This window comes from Chenopodium album, chromosome 4 (genome assembly GCF_948465745.1).
Source record: "Chenopodium album chromosome 4, dcCheAlbu1.1, whole genome shotgun sequence".
Classification (NCBI taxonomy): domain Eukaryota; kingdom Viridiplantae; phylum Streptophyta; class Magnoliopsida; order Caryophyllales; family Amaranthaceae; genus Chenopodium; species Chenopodium album.
The window spans coordinates 78,370,828-78,385,173 of record NC_137837.1 but is presented as its reverse complement, the minus strand read 5'-3'; the positions used below and the strand labels follow the sequence as shown (position 1 = coordinate 78,385,173).

The 14,346-nt window shown below is 33.3% G+C and overlaps 1 protein-coding gene across 1 annotated transcript; it reads left to right on the top strand.

Annotated features, from left to right (window-relative positions):
* The first annotated feature begins 8,358 nt into the window (after window positions 1-8,358).
* On the top strand, window positions 8,359-12,248 carry LOC145628280 (uncharacterized). The gene is made up of 4 exons (XM_081680579.1): window positions 8,359-8,438; window positions 10,118-10,677; window positions 11,159-11,520; window positions 11,642-12,248. Exons 1-4 carry the CDS (start codon window positions 8,378-8,380, stop codon window positions 12,246-12,248), a joined length of 1,590 nt encoding a protein of 529 aa, XP_081536705.1. The 5' UTR covers window positions 8,359-8,377.
* Window positions 12,249-14,346: the final 2,098 nt, after the last annotated feature.

Below are 14,346 nucleotides of genomic sequence, written 5' to 3'. Positions count from 1 at the left end.
TCCAAATAATCCTACAACACGACAATTTGATGGTACTTCTTCTGAGCGAAATTCAGATAAATATGCCGTGTATGGTCCGCCTCCATAAGGTCCATAACCATCCTTACACAAATTAGTGTGTATCTTTAACTTCGTTATGTCGCGATTTATGCTCCATTCTCCAATCCATCCACTTATTTTTGTTATATACTCACCATCTTTAAATGTAATCTGTATATTACACACCAATTAAATTTTTTTTTTTAAAAAAAAAAAAAAAAAAAATAGGAGACAGTTTACTTAAACTATGAAAGTATGGAGTATGTACAAACTGAAGATATAAAGTTGTGACCTTGTGTACACCATTTCCGCCTTCACCACCAAACTTTCGATGAGTCTTTGTTGTGATAAATGTGATTGAATCTACAATGGCGCCGGTATTGATGATCATCTCCCTCAAATTTTCACTTGGTTCAAACATTATAGACCATGGTTGCCCCGTCTGATAGCCATAAGGACCGTATTTCACAACACTTTGGCTCTGTTTCAAATTAGAAAATATATATCACTTATCAATGTTATATAATACGCTTATAATGAAAACGAGTAAATGTAACGACAAATCCCACATCTAAGACATTAATACATCTTTTGGGTTGGATCATACTTTTGTTTAAACTATTTCCTATACTATGGGGTTGTTTGGCAATCGGCGGTCGGCGGTTGACTGTTGGCTTGTTTGCTTGGCTTGTTTGACTAGCTGGAAGTATTAGCTGTATGGGTTGGCTTTTTTAAGTTATTATGTTAAGTTGATTGTTTTCAAAAGTGTTTGGTAAAATTATTAATGATTGTTAGCTGTTTATTAGTGATAAAGTGGGCCAACAAGCCAAAAGCCAATAAAAAAAAAAAGCTACTCTTATTAACTTTTGGCTTTTGGCGGAAAAGCTAGCTTAAAAGCCAACAAAAAAGCCAACTACCAAACACAATTTTTGGTTGTTTGACCAAACTTAAAAGCCAAAAGCTAAAAGCTAGGCAAAAAGCCAATTGCCAAACAACCCCTATGTATTTTTTTTAGTACATATATATAAACCACCAAAAAAATTAAATAATATTGACGGAACAATATGATTGGAATTCGTAAGTGTGCTTAAGATTGGATTAAACATTATAATCAGAGTAATTAGATTAACAAAGAGAAATCAATGTAATATATACAGCTAGGTTAGCAATGCAAGCTCACCATTGTTATTCAGAGTGATATGAGATCGCTTACGCCAAATAGTTTGGAGTTACAAGAAAAAGAAGATGAAGCCTAAAGGAATTAAAGGGTGTTGACTTTTTGAGTAAATACAGTGTCTTTCGTGATGTAGCTAGTCGTTTATAGGATGACTATTTATACAATGAGAATGAATGAAAATATTTTACCAAGGGAATATTTATATTTACTATTGGGTATACTATTCAGATCAAAATGGCTTTTTTTTGGGTGTAATTAATTAATCTATATATTTGTTCTTTGATATGACATAGTTTTTCAATGACATGACGTAAACTATGACGAGTGCTTGAACTAGTGGTTTATGGGGTAATTATCTTGATATCTTGATTATCAACAAGTGGGAGGAAGTGATGGAGGGACAAAAAAACCAATAGATTTAGAATTTTTATTTCATTGTATATAAAAAAGGAAAAAAAAAACTTTATTATTTTTGTATTTATTTATTGCACTATCCAAAAAACCCTCTCAGTTTTAATGTACTTACTAGTGAGTAGCCCGGGTGTTGCTACGTGTTGCTAACGTTGTAAATGTGCAATCAATAAATTTTTTCAAAATCGTAATTGTCATTGTCAAACCAAAATTTAGTTATTCTTTGAGGTTTTTTTTTTTTTTTTTAAGTTGAACATTGTGGTTAAATTTTGAGTTATATAATTTTTTTAAACAATTTAATAACATAGTTGATAATTGGCTTAGATGGTTAAATAGTCATCTTTGTTATAAGAGGTTGAGGGTTTAAACCTCTTTATCAAATTTCACAAATAAGAACTATATTATGTCAAACGTACGTGTCAATTATTTAGGAATGAAGAGAGTATTGCATAGACCCAATCAACAAGTAATGCCATGATTTATTTTTATTTTTATTTTATTTTATTTTTTTGAAAAAAACGATTATTAATAATAGTCATCATTCGACATCTATAAAAGAAATTGATTTTAACAAATACACATCGAACTCATTATCTTTTAATTTTACCGTTTAATCACTAAATCAAACAAGCTCAACTAAAGTTTAAAACATTGCACAACTACACAATATCCCCAATACATTTATCGTCTATATGCAAATAATCTTGATAAATAAAATATTACACAAATTAAACCAGCATAGGGCATAAAGAACATTGATGATAATACTATTTAAAGGGCTAGCTATATCGAGAGCGTTAGATCGAATCTCTAGTAGTATCAAAAACACAAACCAACATGCTATACCTAGTCACTTTTAATTTAATTGAACATTGCCACATGACACTTCATTTAAACCATCTTTTAAAACCCCTTTAAAAAAAAAAAAAACAGTAGCTTTAATTTAAGGAACAATTGAAAAAAAATAATCCCATCTTTCACACATCTGCTCAAAATAATCCCACCTTTGCGTATTCCAGAAATAATCCCACCTTGTACCCCCATCTTCCCAAAATGATCCTTTTTCATTTGTTGACCGTTTGATTGAATTAATAACCTATTTTAAAAGGTAATTTGACACTTGTCACCTTTTAATTGGGTTTTATATAAAACTTTTAAAAAAATTAAAGAATAAACCCAAAAAAAAACCCTTCTTCTTCCTACCCCTGCCAATGCCTCGCCAGAGCAGCCCCTGTCAGCTTGCCGGAGTAGTGGACACCGGCCCCTTTGCTTCCCCTTCTTCAATTCCCTTTGCTCCCTTCCCTCCCCAGATCAGTCGCCGTCAACCAATCGGAACAACTACTGTCGGCAGTCCTCTTTGATTCCCTCCCACCAAATTCACCACCACCGTCATATCCAGCCACCCCCACACCAAAAAAAAAAAAAAAAACGAAAATTCCCCTTTCTGAAAACCCATCTGCAACAAAATCAGTCAATAATGGCAGCTTCTCCATCTTCTTCTTCCTCATCCTCCTCTCTCTTTTCTGGTTGTTACTCCATCCGTGTTCTACTTTCTGCCATTTTCTCTCTTCGTTCTCTCTTCTTCCTCCTCCTACCACCCAACCAAATTCACACTCCATTACCCATCCACTTTATAACCTTCTTTCTCACCCCTAAATCAAACCCCAAGTCTACCATTTTCAAACTATCCCCTTCGAACCACCACAAATACCAACCACAATCCATCGACTCAATGTGAATTGGTATATGCGGTGGTTCGAAGAGGCTGGAGTGGCGGAGGTGGTTGCAATGCTGTGTGAGGCTAGGTTGTGATTTGCAATGCGGTGGTTAGACAGGGTTGGGGTGGTTTCAAGGAGGGAGAAGGAAGGAATGAGGGTTTCGCTAGTATTGTTGGGGCAGGGGTGCCGACGGCTATGGTTAAGCTGTCGCCGGTGGAGGACAAGCAGTGCCAATGGTGGGGTGGGGCTGGGTTAGGGTGTTAAGGAATTTTTTTTTTTATTTTGCCTTAGTTTTATTATTTGAAAAAAAAAAAAAAATTACCTGTTGAAACGGTTGTAGGTAAAAAGGATCATTTTGAGAATATGGGGTTACAAGGTGGGATTATTTCTAGAATTCGAAAAGGTGAAATTATTTTGAGCATATGTGCGAAAGGTGGGATTATTCTTTTTAATGTTCCTTAATTCAATACATATATAAAGGTTATTTAGTTGATTTTACCCTAATTTAATATCTCTTACTCATACAAGTTAATTTAATTCTGACCTCTTTTTCTCTTTTAAAAACTATTCATTTTTCTAATAAATTAAAAACTTATTATACAAAAAAAAAAAATTACATTATATACATACCTATGAACAATCTATCATTGTACAAGTCAGAAGGCTAACTTTATATGAAAACACAAGCCAAAAATGTACACCACATGTCCACATGTTCTTCTCACTTTCATCCTTTATATGTTTTAATACTCCAGTTTTATACTTTGTACATTATAACGAATCCAACAATAAATTATAAAATAATATTTATTTTTTACAAATGTATATTACCTTGTAGTAAATTAATCGGTCAAAACTACTATATATGTAAATAGTGAAAAAGGTCTAACATTTATAAAAATCTGACGGGAATAACTAATTTTTAATTTTTAACTAAAAAGTTAAACAATAATAATGAAGCAATAATTAAAGACGAGGTTAACATGGAAAACCCGAAAATCACGACAAACCAAGGTAACACATGTCCTTTAGGACATTATTGCACTTGTGTATTTCTCAGACTCGTCCAAGAGAGACGGAGTAAAGTATTATCTACTTGTTTGACTTAAAGTCTATTTTATGGTACAGATCTAAAAATAAAATAAAATAATGATGATAATGAAAATAATAATAATAATAATAATCAAAGAAAATATTGAACAAATTATCAAAGTCAATTTATGATCTTGACTTTGATTATTTATCAACAATTTCTGTAATCTCTTGATCCAAGTAGATAACACTTTTAGTCAGCCAAGTAGATAAGATTTCACTCCGTCTCTCGCGGTCGCACCAGACAAGCACTCTAGTGCTATTAATTAAAAATTATAGACCCTAAACCCTAGTTCCTATATTATCGGACTTTTACATGTTAACCTCGTGTTTACTTATTGCATTATCATGCTAAAAATTCCAAACAAAGACCATAAAATAATTTATAACACCAGTTGTACGTTGATCTTGTCTAGATCTAAGACATAGTTTTTAAATACCACTGCACGTAGAGCCAAACGATTTGAGTTTTTGATACTTTATGGTTAATAACTTGACTTTGATAATTTGTTGACATTTTTTTAATCGTCGTTCAACATAAAGAATGTTAGATCTGTACCATAAAATAGACTTTAAAGTCATCCAAGTAGTATATAATACTTTACCTCATATAGGCGCTCGATCCATAGAGGTACACATGCACACTTGCACACAATCAATAATGGTGCGTTTTAAGAGCATTAATAAACTTGGTCTATCTACCGGTAAAGAGGGAGCCTTTTAACCAATTATTTTAGATCTTCATCTTAAACAAAGAAATCTGGTTTGATTTTAATTTATTTGGTCGGTTTTGATTTGACTTGATTTAACAATTTGATTAAACTTTGACCGCATTTTAATACTTACAAATATATAAATAGAAACATCATCAAAATTGTCAGATAATCTAAACTCCTTGATTAGAGTGATTTCCATTGATCAATATTTATAGGATTACAATGAGAAACCTAATCATATTAGGTAACTATAAGATATGTACAGATATAAAAGATAATCTTATACAAAATATATCCTAAACCTAGGATGAGAATATTCTATGGATATTCTCTATCACACCCCCGTAGTCGGAGCGGGAGAAAATCGGATGCTCAGACTAGATCTGAATCCCGCATCGAGCGGTAAGGATAGTATGGTAACCCATGATCAAAAGAGAAGTAGTAGACATATGCCAGTGATGACGATTAGAAGCAACAACCACGACCTACGTAGAGTAGAGATAAGCACTGCTAGGCCGGAGGAGAAGGAGAAGAGCCATACACAGACTTGGGCTAAGTTGCAGATCCAGAGAAGAAGAAGCTAAGGGATCAAACCATCATCGGGAAGAAGACACTACACTACTACGGGAAATCACAGTTGAAGAAAAAACAAATAAGATAGCATAAATCCCACACCACTTAACCATTAGTAAGTGTTTACCTCTAAAAAAAAAAATTGACCTACACAACAAGATAAATTCCACCAAATTAAAACAAGCTAAGTAATGGTTGGACTTAGAGAATAACAAATTCCACTGCATGTACTTGTGATAATTAAAATTAACAATAAATTGAAAAGGTAAAGAATATAAGTGTTGTTAGTGCCAAAAATCCAACACTCCCTTTAAGTTATTGTAGTGTAGTTGAACAAGGAACCTGCCAAGTAGAAGGGGTCAGGAGCAAGACTACAATGTAACTAAGGTGGTGGAGGCCAACAACGACATTGAATTGAAAAAAAAAAAAAGACAAACAAAGGGGTGGTTCGTCTCGTGGGTCTGGCTCATCCAAGACTATTATCAGTCGTCGGATACGCTATACAAGATTGCATTTCACTCACAGATTAGGCTAAAGAAGGAAGACTATGAGTGAGCTAGGTGGCGTATTAGGTGGAGAACCAAGAGGTAGAGGTGGTGCACAAAGCTCCTATGTGTGGTGGGAATTAGTTGGAGCACAAGAGGGGTTGCCGGTGATGGTCAACCATCGTACTCCATGATTAAAACGCGGAAGCAAAAAAAAAAAAAGTGTGTTTTATGTAATTGTTTGTGAATCCCGCCGGTGGGTTTAATTTTCTAACCCACCGGCAGGGGAAGAGAAAATTTTAGATATAAACAATCCCAAGATCTAACCTAAGCTGTGTTACCATGTCAGATAATATGAACTCCTCATCCCATTATGAACTTTTAATTATGTAATTTTCATAATTTTATTAATACGCCATTAATGATATTTAGGAATAAATAAATGCATGATTATTAAAAGTTCTCATCTAATTTGATCTGAATGTTTCTGGTATGGTCTGATTTGATCAAATTAATTAAGGAATAAATAATAAGCATTTGATATGATCCTTTTAATACGAAGAATGCAACCCCGACAAAGACCTAACATTCTCCTTACCAATTCAAGCTTCGGAAAAAGATAAATAAGACACACTAAGCGAATTGAAACTAATTGTGAAAGACCTCAATTTAAGACCCAAACTACAACCCTCTCCAACTTCAACGAACTTAGGGTTGGAAAACGAATTAAACAACGAACTCTCCATAACTAAGAAAAGAAGACGTACTCTTCCTCTCGAGTCCCCTAATTAGTAGGTGGCCATCACCTAGCTAAGACCTAGCTAAAACCCCTAACTCTTTCCGCCTTGTAAAAATCATAGACCATAGGGAGCATATGATTAGAACGAATCCAACCCAAACCCAAACAACAAAGCATAAACTTTAACTACAAATCCCCATCAACACAAGCCAAATTTATTAAAAAAACTAAGGGAAAGAACTAAGCTCAACATAAAAGAGCAAAGTAAGAACAACCTAAGGAAAACCTCTACTCCAATAAAATTAAGTTTCGGATTTTGTGCATTACTTGCCTAACATATTCTAGGTGTTACATTTTCTGTAATTGGTTGGGTTATTGGGTGTGAGTGTATGAAATCTATATTGCATACAGGTGAGACAACTTTGTGTACTAAGGATGTGATTGTACTGTGAGGGTACGAGTGAATTTGAGTCAGGGGACTTGAATTGGGTAGGATAGAGTCCTACTGTGTAACAAGTTTTAATTGGAACTTGTGAGCAAAGGTCTGTCTTATAATAGGTTTGTAACTTGGTGTTTGCCCTATTATAGTGGATTGGTTTTTGTGTTGAAATCCCTTAGAAGGGTCGAGGTTTTACTTCCAGTTGGGCCCTGGAAGGTTTCCTCGTAAAATCCTATGTGTTTTGCTAAGTTTCTTTTATGTTCTGTTTATAATTTGCAAAAGTAGTCACTAGGAACTCACCTACAATTCACCCCCCCCCCCTCTTGTAGTGTTCGTTTCAACTAACAATGTTCCAAAAATTAAATTTCTTTAATCATGTTTTCGATTACACATTATAAATATAATGACTTATTGATATTTCCTCATTCATCGTTCAATGCAATTTTTTTTATAAATAACTCGTGCATTGCATGGGCCAGAAGGCTAGTTAGCATATAATAGCTCTGTAAATCCTTTTTCAAGGGTGAAATAAGGCACGTAGAAGACATCGGAGTTGAAGATCATATAAAAAAAGGAATCCAATACTTATGGTGGGCAATTCTATCTGCAAATCTACCAACCAAAACCTAATGAGAAATTATAAACGAGTATAACTATATTCTATGACAAGACTTATTAAAGATATGACTTAGATCTTAGAACTTAATTGCCTTGCAAATTATTTAGAATAATTCACGGATCTTGTCTACCCAAATTTATAAAAAAAAGTTGAAATACATTAATAAACAAACAATTGATTTTAACGACTTTATAAAATAATTTTAAAAGGATAGTGGGTAATAAATAAAAAGGGCAATTAAAATCTAAAGTTAAAATATTTTTATATTGTTAATTCTAATGTATATATACTAAAGAAATGCGACCAAGGAGGAGAGTATATTCAAAGTATCGATAGAGGCAATTGAATGTTCTAAACTTCTAACACAAGATGACTGGCCAGAAATACGATGATGATGAGCAAGTCGTCATTGTTGATCAAGATAACCCAGGTACATGTTTTTGCTTAAATTACTTGTTAGAAACTTCTATTTTTTTTTTTTTTATTAATTCATTTTCTCTGAAAGATTAAAATTATTAATTGAGCTGGAAATCAAGCTACGTACACATTGAGAAAATCGGCTCTTTCAGTCTCATACTATCATGTATTCACGTATACCTTGTATTGGAGGACCCTGAGTCGGCTCTTGTTTTTGTCGAGTAATAAAAATTAGAGTGTATCCCTGTTAACGTAATATGTACCACGGAATATACGTAATGTAAGTACTTTAAATTAGAAAAAGTATCTCATACATTGAAATTCAGTTCAGTTCAATTCAGTTCAGTTCAGCTTAGTTCAGTTCAGTTCAGTTCAGTTCAGCTCAACTCAGCTTAGTTTAGTTCAGTTCAATTCAGTTCAGTTCATCAGCTCCTAATTTCCTTCTCTTATATAATATTCATTTCAGTTCAGCTGAGTTCAGTCAATGAGAACAGGCCCTAAGTAAATTTATAAAAAAAAAAAATTGGAAGGTTGGAAGTTATTTGTAGGTCATTTAAAAAAATAAAAATAAACAAAGGAACTTAGATTTTGAGAATTTTATGTCTGAAAGCTTGTGATGAAAATTATGAAGAGAACAAATTTGTTAAATTAATAGATTGATCGCGATAGAAACATGAACTTTTGTCCTCTATGAACATAGTAAATTACTCCCTCCGTTCCTTTTTATTAGTTACGTTTAATTCTTGTAACTATTCATTAAATGAGAAAATCTTATAATTTATTCCTAATTAATATATAAGACATAGTATAGTCATGTGTGTGGGATTTTGTTTGATTTGTCTCAACAAGTACTTTATTAATATATTACATCGTTATAATTTTTACAAATATACAATGAAAGATATTAATGGTAAAATAAGTGCATTGGCAAATGTACAATTCAAAACATAATCAATAAAAAGTAACGGAGGGAGTAGTAATCCTCGTTCGTTGCCAATTTTAGAATTGCAAAATATGTTATTGATTTAGAAAACTCCCCCCCCCCCCCCCCCGACCCTCCCAAAAAAAAAAAAAATTATATACTGTCATAGTTTTTTATTAGTTTCAATAACGGAACTTTTTATGTCTTACAATTCATACCCTTGCGGTTTATTGCAACTAATAAGAAACGATGATAATATATATATATACAAGAAATGTGTTCAATAAATTAATTGACTATAGGTTAAAATTTGAAACATTGGGCTATGATTTTATTTGTCACTGAACTTGAATAACTTTGTAAAAAAAAAAAAAAAAACTTGAATAATATCAAATAATAGTACTTCCACCGTTTTTCTTTTAAATGTCACGACACTTCTTATTACATGGTTGCTAATACATTATTTTAATGATTAAATATTTTATTATATCAATATATAATTATTATAAAAAAAATGATATAAACAAAGTATAAATCGAGAATAATCTATTAAGATATTTACATGACCATATTTTTCATTAACTTATAAATCATCAAATTTGTATGTCCAAATTGAGTATATAAATAATTTAAAAGTCAAAATATTGCATTTAAAATAATGAAATGTATATCGGCAAATGTGTCTGTTAAATTGTTGTTGTAAGTTTAAAACGTGTCGGACAAGCATATTCTTTCCCATATTGATACAAAATTCGGGAAATGGTTGCTAGGTGTGGTAGGTGGTGCAAATGATGTTGGAAAGGTACCATTGAAATTCGACAATGAACCAGAACTACCACTTGAAGAAACCAACTACAAATTATTATTGGAGCTATCGGGACGGGGAGCGAGCAACAGTAGACTAGGAGCTGATATTGTGATGGTTTTAGATGTTAGCGGGAGCATGGCAGGACCAAAGTTGACAGAAATGAAGCGAGCAATGCAGTTCGTGATCAGGAAACTTAGCCCATCCGACCGTCTATCGGTTGTCACCTTCGCATCGAATTCTGAAAGGAAATGTAAGTTGCGTCAATTGACTCCAAATGCTCGAGAAGAAATCGATTTTCTTGTCCAGAATCTTGTAGCAAATGGCGGCACAAACATCAGTGCCGGCCTTCAGACGGCTATAAAAATTCTTGGCGATCGCAAGTTCACAACTGGGCGCTCCGGGGCCGTTATGCTGATGTCTGATGGTATGCAAAATGAAGGTGGTGATGCCACCCTCATATCTGTTGATCAATTTCCCATCTTCACTTTCGGTTTTGGATCTGGTGGAGAGTACGACTCAAGGGTACGTTATCTTACCTATCTTATACAAAGTACGTACTTTTTATTATATTTTGTGAGAAACTATCTAATAAATAAAATATTGTAAAAAAAAACCTATTAAAATAAAAAATATTGTCATGGACTATTCTTCGCTGGATTTTACCATTGACTAATTTTTTCGACGTTGACCACCCACGTGTCAGTCACGTTCACATTTTTTTTTATGGTTTAGCATACATATAAAGTCAAATGATTAAAGTGTAGTTTTTTTTTTTAATAGCGAATGATTAAAGTGTAGTTAAATCAGATAAAAATAATTCATATCAAATTATAAAAGCAAAAATAATTCGAGTACAAACTAACCCTAGTCTAACTAGGATGCAATAAAAGAAAAATCAATTATTTTGCATAACATATTATATTACGCTTGTTATTAAGTTACTATTGATATGGAATGAATAATTCTGTTATTAAGATATGGATATTGTTTGTTTGTGGAATAGGTACTCAACGAAATAGCTAAGAAAAGTAATGGGGGGACATTCTCTTTGGCAAATCCAGGAGATTTGAGCCTTGTGTTCTCCCAATGTTTGGGTGGGCTACTCAGTGTACTAGTTCAAGATGTAAAGCTGATCCTCATTCCACGCGAAGATAAAGTGAGTAGAAGAGAGAAGGTCAAAACTATAATCAACAAGGTTTATGCAGGAAACTACCCACAATCAACAGATGATTCAACCGGCTTTGTAACTGTCTCATTCGGCGATCTCTACCAAAATGAAATACGCTCAGTGTTGGTCGACCTTCTTCTCCCCAAAGTTAGTAAGGAGGCTGATCTCGATGCACTTGAGATCGTATGTACATACAGGTCTGTCGTAGCATAAATTTCTAATTTTTCTTTAACATGTATATGATACATGAATTTTATCGCTTGTAAGGAGGGCATCCTGATTTTTTTTTATCCTTATCTTAAAAAACAACAAATGCAGGGGAGAAACGGGGAATTTAACAAGCACCAATCCGTCTGTGTTTCGTGTAATCCGTTCTACCACACCAGTGACACAACAAACCGACGCAACAAAAGCCGAGATAAAACGTGTGGAAATACTGGAATTGATGAAAGAAGCAAGAGCCCTAGCTGACCAAAACAAGTTGGAAGAAGCTCTGAATAAGGCTGTTAAAGCTAGAAATATGCTCGAGGATATCGACCTTCAAAAGCCGAACTCGGTGATTGAGACACTGAAAAATGAATTGGATGAAATGGTGAAGTTTCTACAATCAGAAGAAACCTACAAAAACAAGGGTCGTTCTTTCACTTATTGCTCTGAGACTTGCCATGAACGACAACGTTTTGCTTCAAGAGGTAGCGCTGAAAATATACGTCCATACGCAACTCCGCGTATGGACGCATACTTTGAGCAAGCCAAGGAGTTCGAGAAGGATCCTAGCAAGCCACTTCCAACTGCTGCTGATGATGAGAAGCAAGAGCTCATTGCTGATCCTCTTGCTGGCATCGCGCCTTCTCTTAGCCACTACCTCGAGGTTGCTATTGATGCTCTCAAAAACATCCAGAAAATTGTTAACCAAAGGCCCTAAGTTTCTCATGGTGAGAAACAAATTTGTTTCCCACATGGCATTTTCGTAAATAAACCAACAACTTTATTCAACTTTATTCAATTGTGGAGCCCACAATAATGAAAAAGTTGTTGATTTATTCACGAAAATGCCTCAATGAGAAACAAATTTCGTTTCTCACCATGAGAAACAGGGAATTTCCCCTAAATTAAATCTACAATTCCCACTTCTCCTTTTGTTCAAGCTACAACATGTTTGTTTGATCTTGAAATAAAAAAAAAAACTATCTTATTGCATTTGCATGTATGTGTTTCCATCACATTTACAGACATACACCTACTATCTGATCTTATTGTATTCAGTCCTGAAATTTATATTTATGTAAGGGTTAATCCTTCTTATGATCAGTGGCGGACCTAGAAATTTGACAATGGGGGGACAATTTCGATAATTCAACTAACATCAACCTATTTAAAAAAAACATGTACACAATACAAGTAATTTGGGTTTGGTTGGGAAATAGGAATAAGGGAGTAGTCGAGTGGTATGGTTGAAATAAAACACCCCCCCAAAAAAAGGAGTGATGTTACAAGGGGGATTCGAATGCCATATTATCTTGTGATGTTAATTTCTTAGCAAACATTTGCTGAAGATGCTCGCTGCAGTCCGTGACTCGTGGTCGCGTGGGTGGTGATTCGTGCCTCGTGGTTGGGAAATAGGAATAAGGGAGTAGTCGAGTGTTTTGGTTAAAATAAAGGATTTTTTTTTTACCACCTCTAAAAAACAACTTAATTGCTTTTACCACATGCATAAAAAAAAAAGTTATATTTTATAATCACATAAAAAAAATGAAAATTGACTTTTACCACCAATCACCGCCAACTAACGGATTCTGTCCATAAATTCGTTAGTGGGGCCTATCATGTCCACGTGCCTCCATATTATTGGGTAATTAAATAAATTAATTTACAAATAAAAAAAACCCAATAATATGGTGACACATGGACATGGTACGCTCCTAACGGATTTATGGACGAAATCTGTTAGTTGAAGGTGATTGGTGGTAAAAGCCAAATTTTATTTTTTTTTATGTGGTCGTAAAATAAAATTTTATTTATGGAGGTGGTAATACCAAATTTTTCGTTTTTTGCGGGTGGTAAAAGTCAAAATAACTTAAAATAAAACACTCAAAAAAATAAAAAAAAATAAATGATGTTACAAGGGGGATTCGAACCTTGATCTAAATAAACCTAAAATTGGGCCCCTTGACATATTATTTTTAGCCCACTACCAACTTAGCTAAGACAAACTTCTTGTTTATTCTTACACTCAATTTTATATAACTATTTTTCCAGTTTTATTTTTTTTCCTAAATTTTTTTTTCCTCTGTTTTACTTTTTCCCGAAAGTGGGGGGACAATGGTCCCCCCTTGTTCCTTCATGGGTCCGCCCCTGCTTATGATCTATATATAAATATCATAATGTTTTCCCTAATAAAATTTTTATATTTATTTAATATTTCCCAATTTGTTCATGGTTTCTTTATTTCTAGATCTTCTTATTGTTATAGTCTCTCGAGCGAATGATTTCTTTTTAGTTTTCTTTTCATCAAGTTGTATCTAATTAATATACAATAATGTACGTATGCCCTACATCGTCTATATATTGTATTTCGTACGTTTTAAAACAAATAAAATGTTTCTCTTATGAACGTATGCCAATGCTATACCACTAAAAATTCTAATGTACTCATATGAGTTTTGACTACCACAATTTTATAAAATGCATGGTTGAGAATTAGAGATTATTTGATTTATTTATTTATTTTTAAATAGTAGTTTCAATTTTAATAAAAATTTAACTTTTAATTATTTTAATTAAAATTTAATATCCAGATTTTATTGTTAATACTTCTGATTTTTTATTTTTTATTTTCTAATTTAATTACTCCCTCTGTGTTAAATGAGATGAACACTACAAAAGGGGGGGTGAATTGTAGTTAAGTTCCTAATTACTAATTTTGCAAATATAAAACATGACAGAATAGGAACTTGCAAAGCACACAGGATTTTACGAGGAAACCTTCTAGTGCCCAATTAGAAGTAAAACCTCGACCCTAC